Genomic DNA, 14,001 nt, shown 5'->3' with positions numbered 1-14,001 from the left:
ATGGCTGGCCTGGTTGCGTTAGCTTTTAGTTTGGCTAACAGACTGGCCCGCTAACCCCTCTTCTGCTTCCATGCACACCTTTTCTTCTTGCCGCTTCACCAGTCTGATGCCACAAGGCATTGTGTCCTCAGGAGCTGCAGACTGCCGAGGGCTGCTCTAAGCGGTTGGTTCGGTTAAAGTGAGGCAGGCGATTAGTTGATAATGTTCAGAAGTTTAGTTGGGCTACATCTTCCTGGGCTGGTTGAACTGGTCATATTATCTACACACTTACTTGTGTTAAGATTCTCTAACAGTCTGTTCACCATAACCGGGAGCCAGAAATGCGCTGCACTGCTGTATGCTGCCATGAATATATTTGCATATTTATAGATTCTGGACTGTTTTAATGAGGGAGAAGAAGTAGATGAAATTTTAAGGATTTCAAAGTGGTAATTATATATTTTTGCCTACACCATTATTGTTCCAAGCAGAGTATATTTATACATCTTAATATATGGCTGGAGAGGATCTTTAACTACTTAAACACCAGTGCTGACCTGTGACAAATCATTCAATGTCTGACTCATGTTTTGTGATACTGCCTTTACTTTGTAATGTTTGTGTTCTCATAGAAGTTGATGCTGTAGGTAATAGCTAATTAAGTTTTATTAACAGCTTGTGTGTCCACCGGATGATGTAGTCTAATAAAGCCCTGATATTTAGAAAATGCTGAGGAGCTTTTGTATTTCATTGCAAGATTAATTATGTGGTTGTTACAGATTTCAGTTTCCTGAGCATGCATAAGTGTGCAGCTTGGTGGACACACACAAACACACAATAACACATGCACTGTGCATGCACCCTGTAAGTGTGCACTCACACACAAATAAGCATGAGACTGGGCAAACAAAATATAATGTGAGATAATTCGGATAATCAGAAATAAAAGGGAACATTATTAATTATGTTGTCAAGATAAGTAAGAAAAGATGTAATTAGCCTATGAGTCAGAATCATTTAAATGATTTTGCTGATTATATATTTCAGCTGAACTCTGCTTTGGCAGACATGAACAGGGAGACATTTTCCTCTCAGTGAGATGATAATGATACATGATAGCTGTGTTATTCATGTTTGGGCCAGACATGTGTGGTTGGATTTACACAAAGTCTTTCTTGCTGCGACAGTGCTGCGTCCGACAATTTCGGTAACTTTTTCAAACACTGCAAAGGATGTTCCCGAAATATGAAAAGGTGGCACATCTCAAATTTCCTAGTCATGGAAGACAAAGTACTTCAGAGTGCTCTGAAGAAGGCTTTGTGCCAAAACGCATAAGCATTTTCTATTTTGTAGTGAACCAAATAAACAGGTGAAATGTTAGTACTTTGTCCTCCTTGACTAGGAAATTTGAGATGTGCTACCCTTCATATTTTTGGAAAATACCTACTGGATTTTGGGTTTAGTACTCCACTGAGAATCCCATTGTTGAAGTGCAACCTCCTCCTCCAAAAAACTGCAAAGGGTTTCAAGTCTGAAGCTTTCTTTTTTTCATTCTTTCCACAACTACTCCTGCCACTTTGTGTGTGGACAGGCGTGTGAAACACTATGAATGGCTTCCAGGAGGTCTCAAAAGTGTGCATATTTCCCGCATTAATTATAATTCAACAATTATCCGTCTTCAAGTGTGGACATCACAGACACAGACATGGCACAAGCTAAAATTCTCTGCAAAACAAAGATTTTAGGGGGATTAAATGGCATACAATAGGCAATGGCCAGCAGTGGGCTGCAGTCAAAAAAAAATTACACTATAGACAGATCTCTTTAATATTGATTCAATCAATCAGTTAAAGATTTGGTCAATAAAATGTAGTAACATACTCAAAAATCCTCATCAATTTTTCCATAGTCCAGCCTGCAGGGGTAATTTGTGTTCCATGTAGAGCTGCAACTAATGATTACTTTCATTATTGATTCATCTAATGACTTTTTTCTAAATTAAGTGATTGATTATTTGGCCTATAAAAAAGAAAAACTGCTCATCACAATATTCTAGAGCACAAGGTGACGTCATTAAATGGATTGTTGTCAAATAAATAGTCCAAAAGCCAATATGATTCAATTCAGTGTAATGGTAAGACCAAGAAAAACATTTAAGAACCTGAAATAATCAAATCTTTGGCAAAATAGCTGCTGATTAATTTTCTTTAAATCAACTAATTAATCAAATAATCGACTAATCGTTGAATCCTTATAACCTGTCTCTTTTCAAAGATGCTATTTTGCTTTTTCTGGCTTGGGATGTGAATGGCAATAACAGGTTTCAGAAGCCCTTATGGGGACTTGTGACTCTGTTATTGATTATTGCCACGAAGCCATTTATTAAATCCCTACTCTGTGATTACGGGGTCAAGACCTATTTACTGTCTTGAGCTTCACATGTCCCAGTTGGAGCCATTAAAGAGAGCTTGCACTATCACATCAAGAAATAACCTTCAGAAACTAATTTATCCTCCTCTGAAAATCTCCCCTCATTTACCCCAAACTTGCACAATGAGGCAGCTGCTGCATGCTTTCCATTTCTCTTCCAACTGCTATTATTTCTAAATTCGCTCTAAACGACTTTCTGTCTATTTCAGCTGCTCCATTGTATTCAAATGACAGTGTCCCCAACCAAATCAAATTTGCTTACTAATATTTCATCCTCACCCCTTTCTCCCACTGCTTCCCCCAGCAGTTGGACTGCTAAATTGAATCTAAGAGTATCATTGTTGTTACTGTGCAACAATAATAACGCCATTTTCAGGTGTGAATACTCAACTGAGAAAATAATCTTTCGCTTCTGTACTTCAGATTTTTTTGTTGTTGACGTTGTTTTGTTTTGGATTGAAATTCAGACGATGAAAGGGAATAAAAAACCTCCATCGTAGATAAAAACTCAAATGAGTCTGCGTTAATACCATTTATGAGGTTTGGAATCAAATACAGAACTTCTAAGCAAACATTCTGCACGACTATCCTCCAAAGAAAATGCATGGCCATTATTTTCTGTAGGGTTTTCTTTCAAAGAGACAGTATATTATACCACTACAGTTATCTTTGACTTGCTGTGAGCACTTTATCCCCAACACAGATTGAAAAGAAATGTGGTCATTTTTCTTTAAGATTGCACACATGTTGGAAATGTGGATTTTGCAGTTCAAGAAACATTTCTGAGCCCTCAAGGCTGTATTATAAAGGTATATATCGGCAACTTTGACTTGCTCTTGATGCGCTGAAGACTAACAGCCGTGATGGTCACCATTGCAGATAATAATGATGCACTGTCTTCAATACATTTTCTTTCAGTTTATAGTGTTTTTTTCTAACAGGAAATGGATGCTTAAGCAGTATGTTTAGTTTCCCTTTTACAACGCCCACAATAGGGTGACTCCTCTAATTATGAGACAAAAAAACCCCCCACCACCAACTCATTTCTTTACAATGCTCTGCTTTTGTTTACTCTGTTAACAAAGCTCTAAAACAAACTGCCTCCAAAAGCATGCAAATTAGTACTGTTCTGCCTCCCACTTCCTTTTATTTTAATGATACAAACAACATGTAGGCATGCTAGCCCCTAAGAACTTGCACTTTTTGTAACCCAGGTGTCAAGTGTACATTATGATCGCTGAAGGGACCATGTGGATTGGTTACACCGACACTGCCTGGTTTAGGAATTCTAGAAGCAAGATCCGGGGGAATAGGGCAAATATGACATAAAAGCAGGAGACAACAAGCTTATGTGTGTGTGAAAGTGAGAAAGACACACCCACGTGGCACCGGTGCGCTCATCACTCAGAAAAGTCCCTCTTCTGTGACTCTGTAAATGGAGTATAATTTAACTTGGGGGCCATTTCATTGTTCCCTTTAAGCTTCTTAGCTCTAAAATATTCATATTTCAGGCGAGGGAGGAAGAAATCTGTGACGGCAGCAGACAGAGGCAAGAGGGAGAAGAAAGAGGATAGTGAGCAAGAGAGGTAGGGAGAGAGCGAAACTGACGGAGTGAGAAAAAAGAGCAATGAAATAAATGAAAGAGAAACTTGGAGGAGGGAGGGGCGAGTGAGGAGAGGGATACAGAGAACAGAAAGCTGCACTTTTAACTGATGTTCTCTTATAAACAACTTTCTAACTGTCTTTCTTTTATTTTCACTCTGAAACACTTCATGGCAAACCTGTCCAACAAGAGACAAAACCATATCCCTGTCATCTTCCCCAGCACTGGCTACAGTGCATGAAAAAGGTGAGAGCAGACAGGCTCTGAAGGAAAAGACACAATCATAATTATAATCTGGATGTCACTGAAAGCAAGTTTTTACAGATATCTAGTCATACTTGTGCTGCTTGCTGTTACTGTGATATTTATCGCATGTCAATTTAAAGACTATGTAATATTTAACTTAGAAAACTATACATAGCTAATGTACAACAGCTGTATGAAAAGTAAACTCATCATTATATGACATACTGTAAGACACAATAACACATAAAGCTTTATTAACACGTCCAAGAGGAAATACAATTAAAACCGTAGGAATAAGAATAAAAACAGTACATTTATTTTGAGAATAGCATCCAAACACAAGATTTTGAGGTAATAATGCATGATAATTATTATCTTTGGATTTTCACATTAGTCTGGTGTGTTACTCACTGATGACTGTTTTTCTTGTAGAATCAGAACTTTGTTGTCAGTGTTTAAAATAGGGATGTCGTCTTTCTGTCCTGGAGCCAGAATCCATTCCAAACAAAACAAGTTTGGTCAAGACTGATGCAGCTATCTTTATACATTTCCTACTGATTGGTTATGGTGAAATGAGCCCTTCTACCAAACAGAAAACAGCTAAAGGTCCTGATTGTCTGTGATTTGGGGCTGTCTCAGACAGTCTTAAGAGGAACCTGGTGAAATTGTAGTTTGTGAATTCAAAAGTTAATAGTTTGACATGTATACCTCAGCTCACAATTTAGAGCTTTTATCAATCAAAACCAACCTGAAGCAAAATGTAACTGCTGCTACAACCTACATCTAGAAACCAGTACACTGGAAAACTGCATTGTACAACACAAATCACATGAATGGTAGAGACGTTTTTGAGTAGGCAATGCTTAAAGGGCAGGCAATCAGTGTCAAACATAAATTGGCCCGACTAGAGCTGCAGTGTTCGCTGATTAATCAATTGACAGAAAATGAATTAGGACATATTTTGATGGATGAATAATAACTTTAGTCAGTTTTTAAGCAAGAATGCCAAAGATTATATAGTTTCAGATTCTCGAATGTGATGATTTAATGCTTTCCTTTGTCGTACATGATGGTAAAATGAATCTCTTCAGAGTTTTGAAGTTTTACTGAGACAAAATAAGACATTGAAAGTAGGGTTGCAAAAGAGGGTGGAACATTTCTGATAAATTCCCGGAAGCCTTCCATGGGAAGTTAAGCTGGGGAGTTTTGGAAATATTCCAAATTGGAAACTTTTCATGGGAATTATGGGAATATATGGGAATTTATGGTAAATAACTGGAATTAACTGAAAATTTGGGGTAATTTATACAAACTGTATACACTGTACACAGCCATAAATATAAACATTTAATTTGATCATAATCAGACATTTTGACCACTCAAAGTGCTTCTACACTACATGTCAAATTCACCCATAAACACACATTCATACACTGATGACAGAGGCTACCATGCAGGGTGCCAACCTGCTCATCAGATGGAAGCTAACCATTCATACACACATTCATTTACCATTGGTGCAGCCATCAGGAGCAATTTGGGGTTAAGTATGTTGCCCAAGGACACATCAACATGTGGGCTAGAGGAGCCGGGAATCAAACTGCCTATCTTCCGATTGGTGGATGACCGCTCTACCCCCTGAGCCACAGCTCAAATAATCTGTTAATTAATTGATAATAAAAAAGGTTAGTTGCAGTCTTAGGCCAGATGCAAATTGTCACATCAACTGTGTTACGTGAAATGAAAAAAAGAACAAAAAAAAACAACAACAAAAAACACTACATGATTTGAAGTGTTAGTTAAGCCTAATTTATTCAAGAAGTCTTGTTGGGATCAAGATCTCCTCACAGAGGAAAGACCTGAGAGTTCAGTCACATAAAGCATTGAGTTAACCTGTTAAGTAATTACGTAATGGTGATTATGTAAATAAGTGACAAGTCCTTATATTAAAACCTTGTTTGTGTCCCTCTTTAACACGATCACTTTTCAACAAGGTAGATTTTTCCCTTTTCATTCGCAACACCTCACCATGTGGTGCATGCACAGAGATTTGATGAATGTTGTTTGTTTTTCATCATTTTCTCAGGTAATTAGTAATTATCCTGCTTGTCACGGTGCAAGCACCGTGCATGTGGTTGAGACACGGATTGAAATGTGGGATGTACACTCCTCTGTGAGGATACATCTTAGTCTTGGCACTCAGACAACAAACGTTAATTGAATGGAGCCTTAACCTATGTGATCCAGCTGGAAGATGGTTATGTAACACTCCCAAAGCCAAATGAGAGCTGACACGATTTAAACAGACTATACATATTGCAGAGTATTGCATTAATGAGTCACCACATCCTCATATTGGTAAATAAAAAGTAAACTTTCACAATACACACCACGGTGGCTCTGTAGACAAGGCCTGCTGGGTATTCATTAGGAAAACTTGGCATATCAGTTTTGATTTTCTACCTGTCTTGCTTCTGTTCTTGTCGTTGCCAGAATTGTACAAATATGTAACCAGCAGCTGGCTCTTTCTTGCCACAAAACCCAGCACTTGAGATGAGAGGAGAGGTTTAACTGGAGATATTTTTAAAGAGCAACGAGAGAAAGGAAGGAGTCACTTGAGGTTATGACTAGAAAAGCTAATCATGCATTCTCATCAAATGAGCAAAAAAGGGTACACTGCTGAGCACATATCGCTGCACGTATGTGAGAGTGTGAGCATCAATAACAAGAGGAGGGTAAATTGGAAACAGCCAGACAGAGAAACGGATGGAGAGGGATTGAGTCCTTCAGTGCAGAGATGTAAAATGAAGAGAGCAGCAGCGCGCACTGGTGTATATAGACTGTACAGTAGCTAGCCAGGCAAGGCTGAAGCTCATGCTGTTGCTGCTTTAAAAGAAAAACATAAAGCTGAATTGATATGCTAATTTGATTGAGAAGGTGTGGGTGGATATGGAGAAGGTTTTAAGCAGCGAGAGGGACAGAAAGAGAGGATGGTGAGAAAAGAGAGGGAAAGAAAGGGAGAGTGGGAGTGAGAGATGTGATGAGAAAATGAACGAAGAAGGATAAGATTGAAATGAAAGAAATAGGAAGGAGTGGGATGCGAGGCAAGCTCAGCGTGGCTCCGTACTTTGGGGTTAGAGAGTTTACAGTCAATCACTGAGTACTTGTCTGTCGTCTGTGGCGGCAGCTACAGGGTGGCAGTACTGTCTTCACCAGCGCTTGCTAACACATTGACTTGTTTTTTAAACATTTGTTAATTAGCACATACAGTATATTGGGAAAAAAGAAAATAACCATGATGTTCTTACCATATGGCATTCAATTATGGTATTAAAGGTTAACTCCAGATCATTGCAGCTTGGGTCTTATTTTCATAATTTTGTTCATCATATATCTATCACTTTTAATAACATTGCACTTCACATAGTAATTGAAAGTAATGTGGGAAAACAGCGACAGCATTACACCAAAATCATATAGGGCAGTAGACACAGAGACGATCAGGCAGATTGAAAACAAGCACTTTCTTTGGAGATGAACCTGAAAGTGAACACACCTAAAATGTCAGTAATAATCCAGCATCCAACTGCAAGGCACAACTACGGCAAGAACAGTAGGTCAAGGTTAAAGTGGTTGATCTATAAACTGTGATGGTATCTTACAATGGGTAGTCTGGATAATTGCTTGTGTTTTAAGGTTGACTGAATCTTTTGGTATCAAAGGTCATGTTTATGGCCCCATCTGACTTCCTCTTAGTCATGTCTCTGTGTTCCCAGATGTCACCATTTAACTTTGTGAGTACAATGTAAGGTTGGTTGAACATTTTCACTGTTCTCACACTACTGATACCTTATGTTGCGAAATACATACAATTATTTTTGTTTTTTAAAGCAGAATTAGTGGATTTTTATGTACTTGGGGCGCAGTGGAAGTTTCCATGACAAACATGTTAGCAAACTATTTGCACACCCAACAGACATGACATGATCCCACATTTATATTTATATATATTTAAATACATTTTGAGAAAGAAAAAAAACAAAACAAAGTGGTGTTTTGGTTTGTTCAATTTTGTTTAAGGTTGTATGACTTTTGGTTATATTTATACATCCTTTGTGTAGGTTTGTTTTTGGTATAACTAATATTAAAATCGTCAGGCTGTAACCTGACTGGCACCTCACATATTAATAGAATAATAAAATAGTCACCCATAAAACCGTGTCCAATGTCCATCTCTTTTGTATCTTCCTTATACATTTAACATTTAACATCATCTTGATGATACAAACAAGTTCACACATACAGTAGACAGGAAGTGTTTGGAGAGACTGCCCCGTTAATTCTCACTGAGGCTCAAACAAAAGGAGTTTTGATGGCTTAGACTGATATTTTTGCACTGGGCTGACATGTGTAGCAATGTTGATGCCAAAATATGAAGGTTTTTCGTATATTTTTTTTGTCCAGATAGAAATATGCCTGAAAGAGGATTCACTTTATTGGACGCTAAATCTCTCTAAATTGTAATTCATTATTAGTGTGGCAAGAAGGGTAAGTGTGGTGCAAGAGGGAGATCACTGACAGACAGTCTATAAGGGTGCACAATGACATGGGTTTGATGTTAAGAGGTAATTGGGACTCACTGTCATTGAGTTCCTGTAATTGTCACAGAAGAGATCTGTAGAGGAGATGTCGTTGGACCTATTATTAGTAACTTTTTTGTTGTTTTTACACGTAGTAGAATATGTTTTCTAAATTGAGTATATTTGATCTTCCTCACTAGCAAACCAACATACCAGCATATATGGGATAGAAAACATAATCTCTTAGGTATCATTAATTATATACAGTTGTCTTTTAAATTTAATCTACATGATCTGAAGTCATACCAGTAGTATGTGGACACCTGAACATTACACTAATATGTGACTGAACATCTCATCTCAAAACTGTGGGCATTAATCTGTTGCTACGACAACCTCCTCACCATACCTGGTTGCCTGGGTGCGGGGATTTTTTCCAACTCAGCCACAAGTACATCAGTGAGGTCAAACTTGGAAGATAATTTCTGTGTGCACCTCGCCTTGTGCATGCAATGGGGAATTTTCATGTTGAAACAGAAAAGCCCTTGGAACTATTGTTTAACTGATTGCACTGATTTAGCATTATACTTGTATAACACTGTTGGACTCACAGTTGATAACTTTTAAGAAAATAAAGGTTAAAAATAATGCAGCAGAAGTAGAGAGATTATGTTTTTTAATTAACACTTTTTCTTTTGTGTAAAAACTTGGCACCTGCATTACCCACAGTGCAACCTGACCGCCAGCAGTTTGGTCAAAGATGCCAAGTGTGATATGCTAGTTGCAGTTAATATAGCCCCAAGCTGCTAGCCTTAAGCAGAGATGAGCAGCGGGCTACAGAAGTATGGCAAGCTTACTTCTTTTGAGCTTCATGCCACCAGATTATTTTCATTTTCTGACTTCTTCAGTCTTCTGCTCCAACCAAAGTTGCCTCAAGTAATGTCACTTGAGGCCATGTTGGGCTGCAGTTTATTAGACCTCACGCAGCTCCCTCTGGAGCAACGAAAGTGCCCAAAAGTGTGTGGAAAGGGGGAATGTGTATTTCCTATTTGTGTTGTAACATAGTCTTCTGTTCTCAACGATTCTCAGAAACAGCCAGGACCAGAGGGTACAGCGAGGACAGTGGTCATTCAGGAAAGAAGGCTCCATGTTGGGGTCCACAATGGCTGGTGTTTCCTTGAGAACCCCCAAGTGGTGGTTCTGGAACCCCTAACCTCAGGAGTCAGAGGGCGAGCAGACGGCACCTCCAAACAGAGCACCCTGACCAAAGACAGGTGAGCATAGGAAACATATGTATATGTCTGCTGTGGAGCTGTTAGAGGAGCTGGTGGAGCATATTTCTCCTGTTGGACTAAATCCACAGATGTGCAGACATATTTTCAGAGTGCTTATTTTTATGGTATGTCATCAGCCTCTCCAGGCGCTGGTGCTGCTGATAGAAAAGTGATTGAAAGTTTGCTCCGTTAAGTCAATAAAAAGTGTGCTCTTGAAAAGAGCAAGGTTGGTATGGATTTTATTGGTGTATAATGTTGTTTGGGTGATGCCTGGAAGAAGTGAAACAAACAAATGTGTATATTCTTCTTCTTATATTATTTATATTCTCTGTGACAGCTGAGTTTTCAAACTGCCTTCAAGTGTGGCTATTCAGAACAGCGAAACACTGTCTGGCGGTCTGACTACACATCATACGAAGTAGTTCTTTCCGCGTCCTAATTATACATTCAAACCTACAAATGGGTGACACACTATAGTTGCAATTTACAATTTAATTTAGCAGATGCGTCTATGCAAAAGCGACATACATCTAGGAGTTGATACAATAGCATATTACAGCAGGGATCTAATCAGGAGAGAATAAGATAAGTACCATAAAGCTAGGTTTCAGTCTGGTTTTTAGGTGCTAACAGGCAGTGCGCTGCCACAATGCATCATAGAAGTGCAGAGGTGTTTGTAAAAGAGCTGAGTTTTTTCTTAAAGATTGATAAAGTGGTTCCACCATTGGGGAGCAACAGAAGAGAAGAGTCTAGCTAGGACTCTGGGCCCAGTTGTGGTGGTTGTATCAGACACCTTTCACTGGCAGAATGTAGGGAATGGGAGGGAGCATAGGCCTGAATGAGGGAGTTCAGATTGTTGGGAGCTGTTTTAGTAGCTGTTGTGTAAGAGAATGTCAGGGTTTTGAGTTTGATGCAGGCAACAACTGGGAGCCAGTGGGGGATATGAACAGCACAGTGACGTGCTGGTTTGGGCTGGTTAAAGACCAGACCTACCGCTGCATTTTGGATCATCTGCAGAGGTTTGAACATGCACTCAGGGAGGCCTGCCAATAACAAGTTGCAGTAGTCAATGCGTGATATTACAAGAGTTTGCAGGCTTTGTTGTTGCATGCTCAGACAGGTAAGGTCTAATCATTCTGAGGTCCCAGGCAAATCACCCGAGTAATTGAGGCCTCATGGACCTTAAAGGTTAGTTGGTCATCATGACACTCAAGTTTTGTCCAGACTTTGGGGGATTTGGGCTGGATACTGATCTCTTGTTGTATAGATGACATGGAGCTCAGTCTTAGAGAGGTGGTTTTAAAGGGTCTAGGAACTTTTAAGGATACAGGTTTGGTAAGTAAAGAGCCATTAAAGACTGGAATGACAAAAGAAATGAGCCATGTGAAGATGTATGTTATTACTGTATGTTATTATTGTAAATTCAGTGCAAACCTTTACTGCCTTGATCTATAGCTCTGTAAGGTGTCATATTTATCATTTGTCTACCAGGTTTCACTTTGTGGAACAGCACTGCAGTCATTTCTGAAACATAATATTGTATGAATGGCACAAATCTGGTTTATCAACATTTAGTTAACAGTTGACTGTGAATTAAAGGTTATCAGTCCACCAAATTGCATCCAATTTAAATAAAACTTGCTGAGTTGCAATAGACAGAATACCTTCACCAATTTTCATGCAGGCACACACATTTAAATTTTAAAACTAATCTCACAGGAACAATAACAAATGTTCATATGTTGTATTTTACTTTGTAAGTCGTCCATTGGCCTCCCTCAAAGAACAAATACTGTGTGCCAGATAAGGAATCCCATGTCATAACAACCAACCACAGCCTCATAATTTACACACTACTCAATGCCATACAGGCACCACCCTTATAACACAGCCTTGCAATACATCCCAATTCATGCTACCACTTCATAACCAATCAAGGAGATATAGCTCTGGCTGAATTTGCCCCTGGGTTTTATTAAGACACCATGGCACTCAATGCTAACCTTGTCAAAGTGGATCTGCTGATGTAAGGTCAGCAGCGTCTGCCTCGGATCAGCAGTAAAACACTTAGATTTAGCAAGTCAGACACACATCAAAGCCAGTGAGGTACAGAAACCAGAAATTGATCCCTAGGTGATGATGGGAGAGAATTTTGCCTGTTCATCTCCCCGTTACAAAGTGATTAAATCAAATTTTATGTCATCCATCAGGATAATTGTCAAATTTCATAGATGGGAAACATTAAATAAAACAAGTTTACCCTTAGAAGGGTCTGTGTAGGAGTAAAGTTTTGAGATACAGGTAGATTAAGACTTTAGGTGTCAACAGATTCAGGTCCTCAGATTTGAGATCAGGGCTAGTCACTGCATTTTGTTAATGGATCAACACTGGCTGTGAAAACGCCCTTAGTCCCTTTGTGTTTTGTAACGCATTGTGCTCTGGGCACAACAGCTGTCACAAATGCCCCATTATGCCCCTTTAAATCACTGGAAGCATTTCCTACCAACACAAGTAAACAACAGCCAGAATTTTCAATTAATGAATTGTCAGAGTTTATCAGTGAGCCATGTGAGCAGAACAGCTTTGAGTTGAAAAAATATTTTTGGCTTATTTTAGTGACATTGTGAAGGTGTATTATGCCTCTAAGTTGAACATTTTGTTCTTGCAAGTGATGAAGAGAGACAGTGAAGCCTTCCGCAGCAGACAAACATGTTTCTCTCCGCAGATATTATGCAAAATACCACAAAACTAGAACAAAATATTACAAGAAAGAATTCAAGAACAGCAGTGAGGCAGGCTGTACTTTCTCATTCAGCAGAGTTTCAGAAATGACTTGGTGATATAGTGAAGAAAAGTTAGAGATCTGGCTGTGCTCCTTGCAGCTGTAATATGATGAGCATGTAAACATGCAGGTATTTCCCTTTTCAACACTGTAAAATCATGATTTTGATACAGTTCTGCACTCAAAATGTTTGTCACCTTAATGATGTCTCCCATAAGGGGTTTGAAGAAATGTGTTTTTGCTGACAGTACTGTCTGCAAAATACGTAATTAGTCGAAAGCATAATGGTGTGCGTGAGTGGCCATTTAGGGCAGAAGCTACTGTGTACACTGGCTGGGTTTCATGATATTCTTCCACACCTTTCTGTCAGAGTAAGAAAGGTAAGTATGATTAGGTGGGTTATTTTGTACAGTTTGATAGATGATACTTCTTGTTTCAAGTAAAAGGAACAATCAATCTTTTAAAAAAAACTGTACATACATTTACATCAAGCAGTTGACAGTGAGGAACAATCAGAGTGAACAATCACAGTCAGTGTGTATCTGAATAAAAAATGTATTGTGTTTACTACTTCAAACAAGACACTAGTTGATCGTAATTATGTGGATGCTTATACAGGGGTCATACAAAAACAAATGCAAAGCAAAGCAAATGCATAATCAACACAATCACACACTAACCAACAATCTGTACTCAATTGCTCATTATATGAATAAAAAATCGTCACCATCATTCAAATAATTCCTAACATTAAATGTTCTGTACTTTCATCTATCCGTTGAAAAATAAAGAGTAAAATCAGTTCAGTAGTAGTGCAGGCACTAATTAAGATGTTTGCCTTTTTTTGGGCGCTGCCAGTGAAAGCTGACAGTCTGTCTTGCTTGTGCTATGCCTGCTGGTTCCAGACAGCAGAGAAAGAGAGAAGAAATGAAAAAAAAAAGAACATACTGAAGTGCTCGCCTGCTCCATTCTCCAGAGAGCCCATGAAGCGAAAAAAGAAGAGGCGCTCGGCCTCACCTCGTGACATGCGAGCGCTCCACAGTCTATGGTGTATGCAAACTGTGAATGACGAATACCAACAGTGCTGTTCCACTGCTCACACAGGAG

The 14,001-nt window shown here is 38.9% G+C and overlaps 2 protein-coding genes across 2 annotated transcripts in view; both read left to right on the top strand.

The window, feature by feature from the left end:
• The window catches only part of LOC133987421 (L-rhamnose-binding lectin SML-like), a 277,548-nt gene that overhangs the window by 107,413 nt on the left and 156,134 nt on the right, over positions 1–14,001 (top strand). The gene's annotated exons all lie outside the window — the stretch shown is intronic.
• Positions 1–14,001, top strand: part of nphp4 (nephronophthisis 4) — a 164,583-nt gene that overhangs the window by 48,067 nt on the left and 102,515 nt on the right. The window contains exon 7 of the mRNA XM_062427444.1: positions 9,928–10,112. Within this exon, the coding sequence (XP_062283428.1) occupies positions 9,928–10,112 (185 nt within the window). The remainder of the gene's footprint in view (positions 1–9,927; positions 10,113–14,001) is intronic.

The sequence above is a fragment of the Scomber scombrus genome, chromosome 10 (assembly GCF_963691925.1).
Source record: "Scomber scombrus chromosome 10, fScoSco1.1, whole genome shotgun sequence".
NCBI classification, from domain to species: Eukaryota; Metazoa; Chordata; class Actinopteri; order Scombriformes; family Scombridae; genus Scomber; species Scomber scombrus.
The sequence above is the reverse complement of the archived record's forward strand: the minus strand, read 5'-3'. Positions and strand labels throughout refer to the sequence as shown.